Source organism: Cetorhinus maximus, chromosome 8 (assembly GCF_964194155.1).
Source record: "Cetorhinus maximus chromosome 8, sCetMax3.hap1.1, whole genome shotgun sequence".
In the NCBI taxonomy this organism is placed as follows: domain Eukaryota; kingdom Metazoa; phylum Chordata; class Chondrichthyes; order Lamniformes; family Cetorhinidae; genus Cetorhinus; species Cetorhinus maximus.
The window spans coordinates 83255380-83276335 of record NC_135886.1 but is presented as its reverse complement, the minus strand read 5'-3'; the positions used below and the strand labels follow the sequence as shown (position 1 = coordinate 83276335).

Here is a 20956-nt window from a genome sequence, read left to right as displayed (position 1 = left end):
CTCAACTCTGCAAAATGTGCTACTCACATCTCGTACTCACTCCCAGGGCAGGATTTTCCCTGCGGGCTTCTGAACCCCTCCCCTGTCAGATTCAAATGGGGGGGGTCAGAAGCCCACATTTGGGGTGGGTGGGGTGGGGGGGGTGGGGGTGAGGATTTTATGGAGCCTGTAAGGATGGAAAAGGTGGCATGCGGGATGACATAATTAGGTGGGATGGGAAATTTTGGTTTCCTGACCACAGGTGAGATGCAGAGATAAATTCAACGGCATGTTCAACATTTCACTGGCCTGTGGCGGGTTCCCACTTGTAATACATTTGCATGCCATGAATATTTATTAATGTAAAACTTAAAAAAATTATGTCCGACCTTCAAGATAAAGTCAGCGGTGTATGAAAACCTCGTGGTACCCGGCTTACGATCAGTTAAAAATGGCATGCGCCTGTCAGCTTTTTGCAGTTGTGTGTTAGATCAGCAGTTTTCCTTGTTTAACTCTATGGCACGGGGAGGGGAGCAGGAGAATGGTCTCTTGCATGGAGGCTCAGAGCAGACAGAGGTGACTCACTGGTGAGGGTGTTTTTGGAGTGGGACCAGGGGCTTGGAGGAGTGGGAAAGGGATCCAGCGGTGAATAGAGGGTGGAGTCAGGGGCTTGGAGGAATGAAGTGTGATGGGCCTATGGTGGTGGGAACAGTCAGTTAAGTTAAGAAAATAAGGGGCCTAAAGGATGGTGTCAGGACTGTCCAAATGTGGGTCCATCAGAGTGTTTTCTGACAGAGCCCTTACAGAAGTTTGAATTCACCTACAACTGTAGCGGGTGTTCAATATACAGCCTATGTGCTGATTCCCCAGATTCTTCCTGCCTTGGGTCATTTGCAGAGGCAGGATGGAAGGGACCTCAGGGCCATGTGGCAACTATCTATTCAAGCTAGTTAAGGGCCATTTAACGCCAGTTAAAGGACTTTGACTAGCATTTTGCAGTCAGCCTTCAGGATCCTGGGACAAGTTTTGCTCCCTGCCTGCCTGGGAGCAGCAGTAGCTGCAGGCCACCCTACCCTCCTAACAGTGTTCGTGCCTGGCTGCAAAATCCATTGTGCTCCCCACTCTGTGGGACATGACTAAACTTGCAGGCTCGGCTGGCCCTCCCTTCTACGCATTGTAAAGGACTTCATCCAATATCACTCTCAGCTGGGGATCTTTAATAGACCATCCACAGATGCAGCATTGTCAGCTGCCAGTGGGTTTCACCAATGAAAAGTTTCCCCCGCTGCTGGAACTCCCTCCCTAATAGCACTGAGGTTGTAGTTATACCATATAGACTGCCCACCATCACCTTTTAAAGAGCAATAGGCATGGACAATAAAAGTTAGCCTTGCGATCAGCACCCACGTATTATGAATGAATTAAAAGAGACTGTTTCCAGAAAAGTAACCCAACTTACATTGGCTGCAACACCTCAAATTTCAAGACCACTAAAGGAACATCGGACCATTTTTTTTTGTTTCTTACGGACTGTAGCTCTTATCAATTCCACCTCCTCCATCCTGTAAACTGCTCTGGCGTGTGTGTGTGTGTGGATTCGGGATGCATTCTTACATTTTTAATTGATCTTATATTTGGACCTGAGTGAGTTTTTAACAATAAAACTAACTCCTTGCTTGTTAACTTAAGAGACCTGGCTGGCTTATTTCTTCATATAGCTTTACATATGGTCAAATACCTACTGAATTGAAAACCTAACACTTTTTAAAATTCAAACTCTGTTATAGCCAACGTCAGGGGTGAAAAAGAGAGGAATTTGTTCACCTCTCCGAACTTGGTCATAAAAAAGTGTAGCTACTATTATTTTGCAGGTAAACACAACAGCCAAGTTTCACATACCAAGATTCCACAAACAGCAATGGGATAAATAATCAACCTATTCTTGGTTAAGAGCTAAATGTTCACAAGAACAATTCTTCAAACATCCACCTGAATGGAGTCTTGGTTTAACATAGCATCTGAAAGACGTCACCTCCAATGATCCAGCACCCCCACAGTGCTATACTGAAGTGTCAGCCTGGATTATGCACTCAAGACTTAAGGCAGGGCTTGAACCCACAAAATTCTGGCTCAGAAACTAGAGTGCTGCCACTGGACCAAGTTAAGACATAAGTCCAAAAAGTGATCAGTAAGAAAAAGCACCAAATGCCAATGGAAACACTACTTTCAGGAGAGGAGGAAGAAAATTTAATTAAAAAATATCAGTCAGATGTGCGTGTTTGAATAATATGACTTTAACAGTCAATGTGTTTACAATTAAATGGAATTACATTTAGAAAATGATAGATTTATTTATGATTGTCTAATGTGTACTGATTGACATTCATGTTTCTCATTGGTTACCTTGTAATGATTACTTTGCAGCTCAAGCAACAGATTAAACAATTATATATATCTTAAAAAGAAAGATTTATTTCTTTCAATTGCAAATTGTGACCTTATTGTTAACATTTTCTTTAGTCAAGCAATAATCTCATAAAAAGACAGCCTCAGAAAGAGACCAATGGTGTTACCCAATGCAGAAAAACTATTTACGAATGAAAACAGGAATTATGCAAATACTGTTAACTTGCCTCCAACTCTTTCTTGAATGCAGCAACAATGTACTTAAGAGTACATTTTAAATTTGTCAGTGAGGCAGGGAACTGGTGACAGGAAATTGCCTTGTGTGTAATGCACCATACATGATTCCCTTTCCATTCAAGTAATTGTGGTCATTTTTTTTCTTTCCATTTGGATCATGAAGAACAAGAATGCCCTTCTGGGCCCTACAGGGAAACCTTAGGTCTTCCTTGAGTTAGGCTTCCCTCCCCAAACTGCAAATGCCTCCTCCCTACCGTTCCCTCCTAAACATATGGCCAGCTGCTGTTGACCGATCCTCATGGACCCAGTCAGCAGCCTCCTTCTTCTATAATCCTGCTGCCGACATTTGACCAACTGGCATCTCCCACCGATGTAGACAGGAACTGACAGGGCTCATGGAGATGAAGGCCTGCAGCTAAAATTTCTCAGGCCTCATGCTGTGGAGGGGTGGATGGTTTCTCTTCCAACCCAAACAATTCCCAATGGGATTTAAAATCAAGGCTTCTGTACCTTAAATGGGAAAGAGTTAAATTCCCTGTGCTAACTCCCTCTTAATATGAATGCATAACATGAGCACAAATTTTCAAAAGCATAACATTCAGAAAATCTTTATTTGTCACTATTGACTTCATTAGAGAGCTCTGTTCCATAATCTCCAGTGTGGTACTTCATTTCACAATTGTGATGTTTATTGATGGTTAATTTATGTATTGATTTTTTAATTGAATTAATTTTCTATGTGTGCAAGTGTTGCTGGCAATGCCTGTGCTTAAAAGAGGCCAGATTCCTTTATTTGTCGTATCTTCGCTCCTTAATATTGAGACCTTCCATATCAGACAGGGTTGTAGAATTGCTGATAACCTGGATCCTCGCCTAATTGTTTCATTCCGAAATTTTGTCTGGGTCCCACTGCAGGCAAAACCTGAATCCCCATCATCTGCAAAGCAAAAACATGACATGGCTTTCCAGAGCAATACAACCTTTTGATTTAAGCCTATTATGCCTTACACTGCTTCTGAGGAAATAATACAAATGATTAAATAGTGTATCTAAAAGTTTCATGAAGTGAAAGTCCTGCAAACATTTCAGAACTAGATCTACCTGGATTATACCTGAATTGTTAAAATTACCTCATGACTTTTGCAGCACAGTTTAACAATATTTCTTTAGCATCTAAACACTTTTAGTGTAAAACTGAAGGTAGCAAAGCTAAAACAACAAGAGAATTCCATTTTCTTCAGGGTATGTGTATAAACTAGAATTGATTAGAATTAGAATTGAGATGCCGGTATTGCTCAATTGCGGGAGATTCCAGGAACTTTGGCTAAAAACAGCTTAGGTGCACATTATTATTGCAGGGATTGATTTGTTTGGCTTACCTCAGGTCTCTTAATATGAGATATCCTATAGTTCTGCTCAGGATATCCATTTATTGGGTGGAATTGGGGAATAGAATGTTGACCTTCGTAGTGTGAAGAACTTGCATATGTCATCGGAGGTGAAAAATTCTCTTGGGCAATATTTGATTCAGGCTCACGGTAACTGATAAAGAAAGTAACATCATTAATTATTTTTAAAATGTCACCTTTTTCCTTTAGGTTATAAAATTTTATTGGACCGCAGTGTTAATGTAAGTATTGTGTTATATAGGAAAGGTTTACTGGAGCACATATGTTTTCAAAAAAGTTTAATTTTCCTTTAAGAAGCTTTTAATGTACTTATATGTACTATACACAACAACAACTTATATTTATACTACGACTTCAACATAATGAAATGTCCAAAGGTGCTCCTTAGGAGCATTCTAAAACAAAGTATGACACCGCATCACAAAAGGAGATATTGGGCAGAATTTTACGGTCCCGTTTCGGCGGGGACCGGGCCGTAAAATGCATCAGGCCATTATAAATGCCATTGACGACAGCAGGAATGTAAAATCCCGCTGTCGTAAAATTCTGCCCATTAGGTCAGATGACCAAAAGCTTGGTCAGAGAGGTAAGTTTTTAAGGAGTATCCTAAAGGAGGAAATCAAGGTAGAGAGGCATATGGAGGGTATTCCAGGGCTTGAGACCTAGGCAAGTGAAGGCACGGACACCAATGGTGGAGCAATTAAAATTGGGGGTGTACAAGAGGCCAGAATTAGAGGTGTGCAGATATCCAGGAGAGTTGTGGGGCTGGAGGATATTACAGAGATAGGGAGGGGTGAGGCTATGGGGAAGTTTGAAAACAAAGATGAGAATTTTAAAATCAAGATGTTGCTTGGCCAGGTGCCAATGCAGGTCAGCAGTATGGAAGACGCCAAGTTTATGAAGGGTAGATTGTGGAACACCAGCCAGAAATGTTTTGGAAAAATCAAGTCTAGAGGCAATAAAGGTATGAATGAAGGAAGGTTTCAGCGGAAGAAGGAGAAAGCCAGTTGATGTTACATGGATAGAAATAGGCGGTCGTTGTAATCGCACAAATATTAAGTCAGAAGCTCAGCTTGGGATCAAATGTGATACCAAGGTTTCCAGGGAGAGGGATGGAGTCGGTAGCTATGGACAGAGTTTGGAGTGGGGACCGAAAACAATGGCTTCAATCTTCCCAATTTTTAATTGGAGAAAATTTCTGCTTATCCGGTAGTGGATGTTGGATAAGCAACCTGATAATTTAACAACAGTGGATGATTTAAAGGAAGTAATGGTGAGTGAGGTACAGCTACCTGAGGTACAGCTCATCAGTAAAGAAATGGAAGGGGCTATCAATAGTGCTATCAAGCGGCACTTGCTTAGCAATAACCTGTTCACTGACACCCAGTTTAGGTTCCGCCAGGGCCACTCAGCTCCTGAATGAGAAAATAAGCTTTGAGAGTAAACTAGCAAGGAATATAAAAATGGACAGTAAGAGCTTCTTTAAATATATAAAAAGGAAGAGAGAGGCCAAAGTGAACATTGGCCCCTTACAGAATGAGGCTGGGGAAATAATAATGGGGAATCAGGAAATGGTAGAGGAGTTGAATAAATACTTTGCATCAGTCTTCACGGTCGAAGACACTAATAGCATTCCAAAAATACTAAATAATCAAGGGGAAAAGGTCGGGGGGAGGAAATAAATGCAATAATAATCACTAGAGAAAAAGTACTAGGGAAACTAATGGGGCCAAAGGCCGATAAGTCCCCTGGACCTGGTGGGCTGCATCCTAGGATATTAAAGGAAGTAGCTACAGAGACAGTGGATGCACTGGTAATAATCTTCCAAGAATCCTTAAATTCTGGAAAAGTTCCAGAGGATTAGAAAACTGCCAATGCAGCACCCTTATTCAAAAAGGGAGGGAGGCAAAAAACTGGTAACTATAGGCCAGTTAGCTTAACATCAGTCACTGGGAAAATGTTGGAGTCTATTATAAAGGATGTAATAGCAGAACATTTAGAAATGCATAACATAATCAAGCAGAGTCAGCATGGCTTCATGAAGGGGAAATCATGCCTGACAAATTTATTAGAATTCTTTGAGGAGGTTACAAGCAGGATAGATAAAGGGGAACCAGTAGGTGTAATATATTTGGATTTTCAAAAGGCATTCAACAAGGTACCAAACATAAGGCTACTTAATAAGGCAAGAGCCCTTGGTGTTGGGGGTAGTATAATAGCATGGATAGAGGATTGGCTAACTAATAGAAGACAGAGAGTTGGGACTCTCCTAACAACACTGTAGGTGTGCCTACACCACATGGACTGCAGCGGTTCAAGAAGGCAGCTCACTACCACCTTCTAAAGGCATCTAGGGTTGGGCAATAAATGCTGGCCCAGCCAGTGAAGCCCACATGGCGTCAATGAATTAAAAAAAAACTAGGTGTCATTAGTGTACATGTAAACACTGTACCTTCGGATTATGTTATTGAGAGGTAGCATGTAGAAGACAAATAGGAGGGGACAAAGGATTGATCCACAGGGGACCTTGGAGAGAATGATACATTACCAGGAAGAGAAGCTATTGCAAGTGATTCTCTGGCTATGATTAGATAGATAAGAATGGAACCAGGTGAGAACAGACCCATCCACCTGGACAACAGTGGACAGGCATTGGAGGAGGATGGTGTGGCCAGCTGTGTCAGCTTGTGCAGACAAGTTGAGAAGGACAAGGATGTCATTTGTGACTCTGATAAGAGCTGTTTTGGTGCTGTGGCAAGGGCAGAAACCTGATTGGAGGGATTCAAACATGGAGTTCTGGGAAAGATGGGAATGGATTTGGGAGGCAACCTCACTTTCTAGGACTTTGGAGAGGAAAGGAAGGTTGGAGTTGAGGTCATGGTTTGCAAGATGGTGGGGTCAAGAGTTTGTTTTTTGAGGAGAGGGGTGATGATGGCAGGTTTAAAAGGAGAGAGGGACAATATCTGAACAAAGAGAACCATTTACAATATTGGCTAAAGGGGAGCGGGAGGGGAAGTTGGGTGATCAGCAGTTTAGTGGAAATAGGATTTGGGGAACAGGAGGTGGGCAATGTTGGCATTTATTTTGAGAGGACTAGAATATAAAAGCAAGGATGTGCTGCTGAGGCTTTATAAAGCTCTGGTCAGACCACATTTAGAATATTGTGAGCAATTTTGGGCCCCGTATCTCAGGAAGGATGTGCTGGCCCTGGAGAGGGTCCAGAGGAGGTTCACGAGAACGATCCCAGGAATGAAAGGCTTAGCATATGAGGAATGTTTGAGGACTCTGGGTCTATACTCGATGGAGTTTAGAAGGATGAGGGGGGATCTGATTGAAACTTACAGAATACTGAAAGGCCTGGATAGAGTGGATGTGGGGAAGATATTTCCATTAGTAGGAGAGACTAGGGCCCGAGGACACAGCCTCAGAGTAAAGGGAAGACCTTTTAGAACAGAGATGAGGAGAAACTTCTTTAGCCAGAGAGTGGTGAATCTATGGAATTCATTGCCACAGAAGGCTGTGGAGGCCAGGTCATTGAATGTATTTAAGACAGAGATAGATAGGTTCTTAATTGGTAAGGGGATCAAAGGTTACGGGGAGAAGGCGGGAGAATGGGGTTGAGAAACTTATCAGCCATGATTGAATGGCGGAGCAGACTCGATGGGCCGAATGACCTAATTTCTGCTCCTATGTCTTATGGTCTTCATGGACAAGATAAGCTCATAGAGGGAGGAGATAGGAGAGAAAGTTGTGATTTCAGGACTACAGCAGGGGAAGCATTAAAAGGAGGTTTGCCCAGGTGGGCTAGTGGAAGGAAGGGACACAACAGAGGCAGCAGATTGGATTGTCAATCTTGGTGGCAGCCTTTCTTCTCGTAAGACAATGGTTTACGCCATGGTGGCCAACTCTGTTAAGCATTTCCTGGGGTGGCTCAGGAGCCCCACATTGACATGGCAGTCTCTGCTGTATTTGCTGCAGAGGAAGACAGTGGGTTGAGAAGGTGCATGGTTCACTGGCCTCTGTTTTCTCTGGGCCCCCTTCTTGGCCAGCTGAACTTTTTGTTTCTGCACGCCTTTTCTAATGCCCCTCCAAACAGTCAACCTCCAGATGTTACAGCTGTCAGTGACTGTCTCCCAGTTGTCAGTGTCAATGTCCGCCATCTTCATATCTCGCTTGCAGGTATCCTTGTAGCAGAGGTACGGATACCCAGGAAGTCATGACCCAGCGGCCAGTTCTTCATACAGAAGGTCTCTGAGTGTACAGCCATTATCCATTCATTGACTATGGCCAAGCCAATGCTGATGTCATTGGCTTAGCAATGAGTGTATACTGATGGAATTAGCACACTCCAGAACCTCTGAGTTGGCGACCTTGTCCTGCCAAGAGATGCGAGGAAATGTCTGAGACAGCAAAGATGGAAACTGTTCAGCCTTTTCTCCTGCCGAGCAGATATTGTTCAGATCTCATCACTGCACAGGAGTGCACTAAGGATGCAGTCTCGGCAGAGTCGCAGTTTGGTGTTCTCAGTCAGGTTGCTGTTGTTCCACACTCTTTTACTCAGCTTGGACATAACAGCTGTAGCTTTTGTGATGCGTGTGTTAATTTCAGCATCAAGTGACAGATTGCTAGTGATTGTGGAGCCTAGATAAGTGAAGCTATCAACAACCTCCGGCGTTAAAATGCTGATAGATGGCCATATGGCACAAACGTGGGCCATGACCTTTGTCTTCCTGATGCTAATGGTCAAACTGAACTTTTTATAGGCATGAGAGAATCTGTCTATTTGCTGCTGAAGGTGTTCCCCAGTATGGAATGTCAGAGCGGCATCATCAGCATAGAGCAACTCTCTGATGAGGACATGGCGCGTCTTTGTCTTGGATCTCAGGTGAGCAAGGCTGAACAGCTTTCTGTCAGTTCATCTACGTCCTCTGTAGATGATCTGAAGGCATATGACGACAGACTCAATCAGAGGTCCACAAGCTCCTTGCACTTGTTGTGGAGTTGAAGGGACAGGGGAGAGGGTTTTGAGAAGATGTTTGTAATCGAGAAAAGAAACATATATGTGTCTTATATGGAAATGATGTTTAACAATGATGCAGTATAGTATTCTGTAGACTCCTGGTGTCACACAGAAATTCACCATCAGAGGGCAAATATTCACAGTGACTGAAATCACACTGAATCCTAGCTGTGGCAGGTTTTCAGGGATCAGATCTTATATAAGATCGCCACCATTTATATTAAAATTAAGGCACCCATTCCTGCATAACCTGTCTGTTGTCCTATTCAACTGAGATAAATCAATTCTTTCTAGAGTAAAGCTTCCGAAGTGAAAACGCTAAAATACTCCAGGATCATTGAATTTAAACCATCCGAGGTCGGTCTTAAAATTTGCACATATTACCCTAAAGTGAAAGAGGCATTGTAACTTAAACCATTAGTGACAGCAAAAGCAATACCAAAAAAAAATCCAGGGCCTCACAGTCCAATTTTAACAAAGGAATCTAGCTCCAATACCTAAGTGACCTAACAGAACCAGTTTCTTGGTTACATTTAAGCCCTCTGTGTGATAGGATGAGTGCATGCTTATAATGATTTCCCACTCTAAATTCAATGTGCTTATAAAGTTTTTAAGGAGCTGATGCAGAGGTTAATAGTTACAATTGTTGATCTAATTTTGCATAAAAAGGACAAACAAGACACAAAAAAATTCCAAACCTGAACTTAGTTTGAGGAACATGCGTCATTTGGGCGTGATGGATATGTTCCATTTGGCCGATGTGAACTGCATTCACCTTTGGAATTCTCTGTTCAAAACATTGAACACTTTGAGTTGGCCACATTCAGTAATTTTTTCACAAATGCATCTTAATTCAGTAATCAACCAAAGGATTAAAGAATTAAACAATAAAGTTCCTCTCATTGACCACAATGGAATAGCTATTTCATTCTGGTTCCTGGTGTAGTGACACAGGATCTCCCTGGCCTCAATGCAGTGTCAATGACCTTTATAGCAGAGCCTGATTCATAGCCCCAACCTCAATCGCATTCCAAATTATATTAAACCATACACATTCAAATTACAAATGTGGCCTAGAGTGCCTACCTCTCCACCCTTCCCTATCAATCTGGAGATGTGTAGGATGGAGACAAGAAGCACTTTAGGGATGTGCCTTGTTGCATTCCTCGCTGTATCATTTTCCTCAGTCATCACCATTGAAATACTTCTTTATTTTACAGCAACACTGGGGCAGTTATTAGTGCTGGAGGACTTCTGGCTGCCATTTTTGAATGAAAGTGAAGGCCCAACCATAGTCACCATTGCTACTGCTGCACGTTTTTCAGAAATTCAGCAGTAAGGAATTTTCCTTTCCTTCGTCTAAGCATTAGAGCTTAGAGATTTCTAGGAATTTCGTGGGTGGGAGGGGACCTGCAATGAGGGACACTTAAGTAATCTAAACCCAGAAATAACCTCTTACCTCTCCCCCCTCCTCCCCCTGATAAAACAATTTGAACAAATAGTGACATTGTCCTGAAAGATTTCACTTTGATTTATAGTCAAGCTGGTAAGAGATTAGAAAAATAATTAAATGAAACGGTGCCATTTCTGAGATTACAGCTTAGTGCAGCTATTAATTCAATTCAAAGTGCAGTACATAAACTATTATGCATGCAATAGATTTAAAATGAACTAATATAATACAAAGGTATAAACTTGAATTTAGCCAGAACCTCAATCTTTTTATGCTTTCATTCATGTATTAGATGGGAAGACCTGTGCAAGTATTCTCAACTATGTTCTGCCTCTCAGCATCATCGCCCAAACTGTCTTGTATTTTGTTTCAATGATGCACACAGGCTGTTGACATTGCAGCTGAGATAACTTTATTGATAACACAGTTTCCTAACATGAACGCATATCTGCAGTAACTGAATTCTATCAAAACAGGTTCCAACATGCACTATCTGACCTTCAACCCCAGCTCAGTTGACCCCATATCTAGTACAGAGTACTGTATGGTATCTACTACTGGAGTCCACCACCACAATTGGCCATTGACAGGTCAGCGGGCACGCAGCTGATTTCGCTGCGCCCCCGCCTTCCTGAAAATTTAAATGGGGCACGGTGATGTCGGGAGCTTCCCCCGAGGTCACCACCCATCAGCGAGCGGGTCCCGCCCCCACGCGCCGATGTGTAAAATCCTGCCCCTTGTGTTTTTTTCACAATTCTTCCACTGAATGTTCTGAATGATGACAGAGGTGATTTTGAAGGACACGGGGCTTTCTCCAGCTCTGTGTCACTATCGCTCCTTGGATAGTTTTCAGGACTCAGACTCTGTCTGGGTATCTGTTGCTTCACTGGTGCATTCTGGGTTTTGATCTTCAGCTACACTTGCTGGTTCAGAGCAGGGTTGCGTTTCATTTGTGTTCTGTAGGAATTTCAGGTTTCTGCTGTACTGTTGTCTGTTTGGAGTCTGCGCTATATAAGACCTTGGTTCTCCTGTGATTCCTGTGACAGCAGCAGGGTTCCAGATCCTTTCATGCTGAATCCTCACTGTCTCTCCCATGTTCAGGTCAGGCAGAGGTTGGGTGCCTTGATCAACGTTCTGTTTCTGCTTCTGCTGCCTCAGTTTGAGCAGGTCCTGCATGCTGTAGCTCACTGGCTGTGAAAATAACAGTTGGGGCGCAGTTGGAAGCTTAGTACTTAGTCTTCTCCCCATCAGGAGCTGTGCTGGAGATGATCAAATGCCCTCTAATGGAGTATTCCTGAAATCTAGCAGAGCCAGGTAGGGGTCTCTTCTGTCCGCCTTTACCTTCTTCAACAGGTGTTTTAAGATCTGCACAGTAGGTTCCACCATTCCGTTGGATTATTTGGGACTTGACGTAGTGTGGCAAAACTCAGAATCCTATGCAAATTTGTGAAACTCAGTGCCTGAGAATTGTGGACCATTATCTGAGATGAGCACTTCAGGTTTGCCATGTTGAGCAAAAATTGATTTTAAGTGATTTATTACAGTAATGCTCTTACTATCATTTCTCAGCAGCACAGACTCAAAAAACTTTAAATAATCTACTGTTAGTAAGTACTCACTGTTGTCAAATGTGAACAAGTCCACTCCAATTTTCTGACAGGGCCTCTCTTAAACATTGTGTGGTTGAAATGGTTCCTTTTGTTGTGTCTTACTGTGCTTTTGGCACACTGGACACGCATTCACCATTTCCCCAATTTGTGCTCCCATTTCAGGCCAATACATTACATCTTGAGCTCTCCTCCTGCATGTTTCTAAGCCAAAGAACTTTCATATATGCGCTGTACAGAAGGAGAGGCTCCGCTCCGATGTGTGGGCCAACACGTGACGGAGTGTCTATGATGTACATTTCTTTGCCCAGTTTGTATTTAACTCTGACCTGGTACTTCTGCAGTTGCATTAGTAATCTTTTCATTCTTGGTGGTGCACAGTTCAGGGGCTTTTTAAGTATAGCTTCCAAAGGCATATGATCAGGCTCTACTTCTACATCTTTGCCATAGGCAAACTGGTGGAAGTGTTCTAGGCCAAACACAATTGCTAACATTTCTTTCTCTATTTGGGCATACCCCTGCTGTGTGTCAGTCACTGCCTTTGAAGTGTATGCCACTGGTTGTTCATTTTGCAAGAGGAAAGCTCCTAGGCCAGTTTTTGAAGACTGAGATTTTCACCGGCTGATTGACATAGTGATAATTTAACACTGGTGCCTGGGTTAGTGTTCTCTTCAGACTGGTCAAAGCTTCCTGGTGACTTTGTTCCCAGTGCCATTCCACTTCATTTTGTCAAAGTTCCCTGAGAGGTGCGGTCAGGTCTGACATGTTCGGAATGAATTTTCATAAAAACCTGTCCAAGTCTTTCTTACATTCTAGAGATGGCATGTTCACGATAGCTTCGATTTTACTCGGGTCCGGCTTCAGTCTCTCACTTGTTAGCACATGTCTCAAGTACTTGATTTCATGAAGACCTGTTTTGCACTTTTCCTTCTTCAACTTGAGGTTCCTTTCTCTGCCTCTGTCCAGCACCTGCCTCAGTCTGTGGTCATGTTCTCCTCATGAGGCTGCCCAGGCCAGCATTTTTGGTTCAAACATGGGCAAAAGAGCTGAACTCCCGAGGTGAGATGAGAGTGACTGCCCTTGACATCAAGGCTGCATTTGACTGAGTGTGACATCAAGGAGCCCTAGCAAAACTGGAGTCAATGGGGCCAGGGGGAAAACTCTCCACTGGTTGGAGTCAGACCTACCACAAAGGAAGATGGTTGTGGTTGTTGGAGGTCAGTCATCTCAGCTCCTGGACATCACTGCGGGAGTTTCTCAGGGTAGTGTCCTCGGCCCAACCATCTTCAGCTGCTTCATCAATGACCTTCCTTCTATCACGAGGTTAGAAATGGGGGTGTTCGCTGATGATTGCGCAATGTTCAACACCAGTTGCAACTCCTCAGATACTGATGCAGTCTATGTCCAAATGCAGCAAGACCTAGACAATATCCAGGTTTGGGCTGACAAGTGGCAAGTAACATTCGCGCCAAGTAACATTCGTGCCACCCAAGTGCCAGGAAATGACCATTTCCAACAAGAGAGAATCTAACCATCATCACTTGACATTCAATGGCATTACCATCACTGAATACCCCTCTATCAACAGCCTGGGGTTACCCTTGACCAGAAACTGAACTGGATTAGCCATATAAATACTGTGGCTACAAGAGCAGGTCAAAGGCTAGGAATCCTGTGATAAATAACCCATTTCCTGACTCCCCAGAGCCTGTCCACCATCTACAGGGCACAAGTCAGGAGTGTGATGGAATACTCCCCACTTGCCTGGATGAGTGCAGATCCCACAATACTCAAGGAGCTCGACATGATCCAGGACAAGGCAGCCTGCTTGATTGGCACCCTATCCACAAAATTCACTCCCTCAACCACCGACGCACAGTAGCAGCAGTGTGTACCGTGTACAAGATGCACTGCAGGGATTCGCCAATGCTCCTTAGACAGCATCTTCCAAACCCACGACCACTACCATCTAGAAAGACAAGGGCTGCAGATAGATGGGAAAACCACCACTTGGAAGTTCCCCTCCAAGTGACTCACCATCCTGACTTGGAAATATATCGCCGTTCCTTCAGTGTCACTGAGTCAAAATCCTGGAACTCCCTCCCTAACAGCACAGTGGGTGTAACTACACCGCATGGGCTGCAGCGGTTCAAGAAGGCAGCTCACTGCCACCTTCTCAAGGGTAATTAGGGATGGGCAATAAATGCTGGCCCAGCCAGTGAAGCCCACACCCCATGAAAGAATAAAAAAAACATAAATCGATATAGGTTTCCACGCACTGTAATCCTTCAAGCAGTTGCTCCACTGTTCTGTGGAAAGCCTCCAGAGCTGAATTAAGATCAAAAGGTAAGCATAAAAATCTGTATTGCCCATATGGTTGTTGAAGGTGCAGAGATAGGAGCTGCGCTCATCCAGCTTGGCCTGCCAGAAGATTGAACTCGCATCCAAGACTGAATAGTATTTAGCATCAGCTAGCTTCCACGTGATCTCTTCTACTGTGGGCAGTTGGTAATGCTCTCTTTGTAGTGCCTGGTTTAGGTCTCTGGGATCCAGACAGATTCCAGACAGAAAAATCAGATTCCCATCTGATTTTTCTACAATTACAATTGGATTAACCCACTTTGTCGGTTCTTCAATTTTCTTGATGATGTGAAGTTTCTCCATTCTGTCCAGCTCTGCTTTCAGTCGATCTCTCAACATTAATGGTATTTTCCTGGAAGGGTGTATTTTGGGTGTCACAGTTTCGTCAGTCTTGACCGTGTATTCTCCTTTAGGCAAACAATCCCCTGGAACAGGATGTCATCAGTGGTAACAGTCATTATTCTCTTGATTAGCTTCAGATTTTCACAAGCTTTGATTCCAAGAATGGGTTTTGCATCAGTTTTCACCACTATGAATGGAAGTGCTTGAGACTGCTTTTTGTAGTTCACTTTATGTGTGCACTTGCTTTCTATTGCAATTTTTTCACCTGTATAAGTAGACGGTTTCACTTTTGTTTTAGTTAGCTGTTTATCTTTGCTTATCTTACGATACAAGCTTATAGGAATAACATTTGCTTGTGTACCTGTGTCAAGCTTGAAGTTAACCATCATGTTGGCAATTTTTAAATCAACCTTTCATTCATCTTCTTTGGAATTTGTTGTTTCTGCACCAACGAAAAGTTCAGTTTCAGTGTCTGTATCAATCGTGTGCATTTCCTTTGATTTACACATCTTAAGCGAGGTGATTTAGTTTATCACAGTTCTTACATAGCTTTCTGTAGGCTGGATAACCATGTGATAAATGCTCTGTTCTGCATCAGCTGCATTTAAATGTTTTCATAGCAGTTTTCTTCTTTTTACGTTCAGATTCTCTATTTGTTCTGGGGCTGTTTCTGTTTAACTGCATCTAACTGCTTGACTGTGTGCAGCTTATCATCTTCTGTCATCTGTTTGATCTGGCATTCCGTTGTCTCTGTCGCTTTGCAGATATTTATTGCTTTCTCCGGTGTGAAATCAACTTCTCTCAGAAGCCGTTCTCTCAAACTGTCATTTGCAATTCCGCAAATTATTCTATCTTGGATGAGTGATTCTTCAAGCTCTCCAAATTCACACAATTTAGCTCATTTTCTCAGCTCAGTTGTGTACTGACTAATGTTGTCACTGCCTTACGTGCACGTAAAAAATCGATATCTTTCATAAGTGATGTTTTCCTTAGGGCTGCAGTAGGCTTCGAATTTTTCCATTATTTCTTTCAATTCATTTTGTTTCTCAGCACTTTCAAGCATGAATGTGTTATAGACTTCTAGGGCTGCTTCCCCTGCTACATGAAGAAAGATGGAAGACTGTACCGGAGGGTGTTTTTTATCATTGCTGTGAGGTACAGCTCAAATCACTGCCAGAACCTCCTCCAGTTTTCAGCGAGATTTCCCTCCAAACTGAGCTCTGTCAGTGGTTTCAGAACCTCCATTGTTGCATTTAGTTTACTTCTGACACCATGGGAAAAATTTTCCCCCTGTTGGGGGGAAAGTGCGGGCATGGGTACAGGCAGGCGCGCCTCCGACCAGCGCCCCGATTGGGGGCGCACCGCCATTTTACATAGGCAGGCCAATTAAGGCCCGTCCAGTGTGACGTCCGCCAGGAAGCGCTTCCCTGTGCGGGTGGGGGGGGGGGGGATTCCCTCAGCTGGGAGTGCGCTCTTTCACGCTTGCGCTCCAGAGAGTGCACTGATCTCCCTGAGGCTAAGTGCTGCCTCAGGGAGATCACCACGGAATTAAAACTTTTAAGACAAATGTTTAAAAAATTTCCCTGACATGTCCCCTCATGTGACACTGTCACATAAGTTGGGACATGTCCATCACTTTTACTGAAACCTTTATTAAATATTTAAAAACCCTCATGAAACCTCATCCCGCCAGGGCTCCCGGCCTGCCCGCCAACCCTAAGGTTGGACCGGCAGCCCTGTCATTACCTAATTTGGTTTATTAATGGCCTCAATAGGCTGTTGACAGGTCGGCGGACACACAGCTGACTCGGCTGAGCCCCCGCCGACCTGAAAATGGAAATGATACAGGGTGATGTTAAGAGTTCCACCCGACGTCATCCTGCATCATTTTACATGTCGGCGAGCGGGCCCCAGCCCCGCACGCTGACGGAAGATCCTCCCCTTTGTCTTGTATTTTGTTTCAATGATGCACACAGGCTGTCAACATTGTAGCTGAGCTAACTTTATTGATAACACATTTTCCTAACATAAACACATATCTGCAGAAACTGAATTCTATCAAGACAGGCTCCAACATGTGCTATCTGACCTTCAATCCCCAGGTCAGGTGACCCCCCCATCTTGTACAGAGTACCGTATAGTATCTAATACTGGAGTCCACTACCACAATCAACTATTATCATGACACAGTGTCAGTTTCCACAAGGATGCTAATGGCACCGGCTCCATGACACCATCTTCTTTCTCTCTACTACTCCATGGTCACTAAATTGTCAGATAGCTTGTCTGACATGCAGCTCTGAATGAGTATAAATTTCCTCTAATTAAATATTGGAACGACTGAATCTATTGCCTTCAGTCTATGCAACAACATCCCACAGTCACAGGTGACATCTGTCTGAGGAAGAAACATACTTTTGACAATCTTGGTGTCATATTTGATCTTGTGATGAGTTTCTGAACTCATATTCTGATCATGCATCACTAAGACTGCCTATTTATAAGATCACCTGATGCTACTCCTGCCTCAACTCATCTTATGCTGACAACCTCATCTATGCCTTTTTACCTATATAGCCTTGACTATTCCAATGCACTGCTGGCCGACATTCCAAGTTCTACCCTCTGTAAACTTGAGGTTATTCAAAACTCTGCTGCCCATATCCTAATTCGCACCATCCCATTCACCCATCACCCCTGTGCACATTAACCTAAATTGGCTCCTGATTAAGCAACATGTCAATTTAAAAAAATCTCTTTCTAATTTTAAATCCCTCCATGGCCTCACCCCTCCTTGTCTGTGTAATTTCCTCCACCCCCATAATCCTTCAAAATATCTGGGCTGAATGTGCTCCTCTAATTCAGGCCTTTTGAGCATTCCTGATTTTAATTGTTCTACCACTGGTGGTCGTGCCTTCAGCTGCTTACACCCTAAATTCTGGAATTTTCTTCCTATACCTCTCTGCCTTTCTTTCCTCCTTTAAGACATTGCTGAAGACTGTGGGGTTGGAGTTGGGGAGGAAGTTGGTTGGTTGGGAGGGGGGGGGGTCCCTTGCATGATCCATTGCCCCTACCCCCTCAATTCCCGCCCTGAGCCTAACCAGATTCTTTGTGCTTCCATAAACCAACAGCTAACCCATTGCCAATCAATTACTTCTGGTAATACAGATACTGCTGTATTGGAGGTAAATATGTTGTGCACAGCATGATTCTAAAAGGCAGAAAATGAGATAAGTAACCAGATAACCTGTTGATGGACTGATGGTTGTTGGCCAGGGCACTTGGAGAATTCCTTAATTTTCCACAAATAGTGTCACGGGATCTTTTCTATCCATCGGAACAGATAGATGGGGTCATGCTCATCCAAGAGATGGCACCTCTGACAATGCAGCACTCCTTCAGTGCGGCACTGAAGCTCCAACCTAAATGACATGCTGAAATCTTAAAATGGCTCAGAATTACACAGATTAACATAATGTTATATTTTTGCCTGTATCCACATTTAATTTGGTGGTTCCCATTTCAGTACCGAACCATTTACTAATCTTTACATGTTTTCCAGTATTATGTAGCGCATTTGCTCTTTAAAAACCGAATGGATTTTCATTACTTCTACAAGCTAGTAGTGGGTGTTTTAATGCTATTTAATCACTTATTTTCTCTATACTTTCCAGCTCAACCTTCTGCTTCCATGTGACCTTCTTTGTCACACCAGATTTAGCTCCATAGATTGTGTCAATTCTGCATCTTCCTTTGCTACCAGAGTAACTCTGAATGGTATAAGAAGAGGCACCTTCTTGATTACAATCACCTTCCACTATCATTCCCTAATTGACCCAACAACCAGCGTGATACATGCTTGTCTGCTCATACCATTGAAATATGGGTAAGAAATCATTAATTAACTTAATTTACTTTTAAAAAATAGAGTAACCTTGAGAAATTATTGTAGCAACTCAAGTTTTTCAATTATCTTCTTATTTTGGCTGTGTAATGAAAAAATGTCAATCTTCATCTAAAAGCATAAGAAAATTATTCAAAGAGGAATATCTTGATGAACAATGAACTCTGGATATATTAAAATGATATAGGTTGGAACTTTGTCAGTTGAACTCACAGGTTGTGGAGTGTGGTTTACAAAAATGGTCTGTTCAGGAACTCTCAATGTATATATGTGTGAATAATTTTTCTATATTTGAACTGAAAATTTATGTAAGCTTGCTGCCACATTAAGATTTTTATTTAATCAACAGCAGATTCATGTCAGTCAGAGTTCGGATAAGTAATGCATCTAATGAGAGTCCAAAGTGTTTCTCCAGACTCTAAAGTGGGAAATCCCCTTAGTTTCACCCTTTGCAAACTCCACCTCTGCTACCTGCATAGAATCTTCCTCAACTAAAACCTTAACTCAGCCAGCCTCCCATACCTTTGTTCTTGTCTTCAAATATCACCAAAATTTATTCCTTCCTACCTCATCAACCCCTTCCAGTGCTATGTCTTGTTGTATCCCCACTCTTCCTTTTTGGTCTGCTGTTTATTCCCCTCTCTCTTTACTATCATCTGGCAGAATTTTCAATCACTTTGTCAAATACTCTGGAAACCTGTCCCTTAATCATCTTGTTAATCCTCTTCTAAATCTTCAACACTACCTCCTTAAAATCTATCACTTCAACTATATTACCTCTCTTTCCCGGGTCTGACATGAAACCCTGGAAGGGGTTATGTGGAGAGGAGAGATGAGGCTAGATTGGCCCATAAGGGCTGATATCACATTTACCAGCTCATTTTAGATTTGCATTCCCATTCTAGGCGATAATAATACCACTAAAAACATCTAACAAGTGCTACCTAATGGCCCCGGGGAACCACGATACCATGAAACGTTCATATCAGGTCAACCTCTGTATGAATATTCATATCTATTTTAAAGAGTTTGCAAATAGTTTCAACATTATGAAACGCTCCCTGAAATTTCATCACGCAACAGTTGCTATAACTTATCAAGAATCCTGGGCTGTTTTGACATTACAAGCACAGACTTAAGTGCTGTATAATTTGACACAGTTTAACAGGTTTAAGCTATGTGTGATCCAAATACAATGGACTGTAGTTTTCTTAGAGCAGCCCTTGCTCCACATTCTAACTAAGCCAGACACATGGCGGTCAATCTTCTATAAGTGTGAACATTTCCACACACACCCCAGCCAGATTATGGTGATGGAGCAGGAGTAGCTCTGAGGAAGGGTGGAATTTAATGCCCTCTCCCAGGTAAGTTTGGTGGTGGGAGGGTGCATTAATCGGATGGGAGGGTGGTGGGTGGGGAGCCTTCCGCCTTCCTGCCCCATCAACAATTGAGACCCTTAAGTGGGAAATTAATGCTCACTTAAGGGCTTCATCCCTTACCCAGCAGCAGGTGGGGGACTGCAGGAAACCCAAAAAGCAAACACTGTCAGGGTTGCTTGTAGGCAGCTGGGGTGGATGGGTGTGGGAGGGTCCCCTATTCAAAGATACTCAGTGTCTGATCAAGGGACCCGACATTGGGAAGGAAGGGGCCCACTGAGAGCCTCCAGCCCCTGCTGCTGACCCGCCTCACCACCCCTTCCTCCACCATGAATCGCACCCTGTGATCCCATCCTGCCATCACTCAACTGTGGCCTTGGTTTCTTGGCGATCCTAGGCCATGTGTGAGTGAATTACTGTCAGGAACCACCAACTCCTAGTGGCGCTGCTGAACAATGCACAGCTGCCAGCCTTTCTTTGTGTCCTCCTCACCACTTATTTTCCCATCTAACTTTGCATCATCAGCAAACTTGGATACTTTACACTCAGTCCCCTCATCTAAGTTATTAATGTAGAGTGTAAATGGCTGAGGCCCAAGCGCTGATCCTTGCGGTGCTCCACTTGTTACAGCCAGTCAATCGAAAATGACCTGTTTATTCCTACTATCAATTTTCTGTCCATTAAAGAATCCTCAATCGATGCAAAAAAGTCTCCTAATCCCATGAGTCCTAATTTTGTGTAATAACATTTTGTGCGGAACCTTATTGAATGCTTTTTGAAAATCCAAATACATTATATCCACTGGCTCCCCCTTATCCATCCTACTAATTACATCCTCAAAAAACAGATTTGTCAAACTCAA

General features: G+C 43.1%; 1 protein-coding gene across 1 annotated transcript in view; it reads right to left on the bottom strand.

Annotated features, from left to right (window-relative positions):
* Positions 1-3454: 3454 nt before the first annotated feature.
* The window catches only part of LOC144683204 (uncharacterized), a 36578-nt gene continuing 19076 nt past the window's right edge, over positions 3455-20956 (bottom strand). Inside the window, exons 5-7 of the mRNA XM_078546163.1 lie at positions 9750-9838; positions 4002-4164; positions 3455-3559 (exon numbers count right to left, since the gene is read on the bottom strand). Of these exons, the coding sequence (XP_078402289.1) occupies positions 3455-3559; positions 4002-4164; positions 9750-9838 (357 nt within the window). The remainder of the gene's footprint in view (positions 3560-4001; positions 4165-9749; positions 9839-20956) is intronic.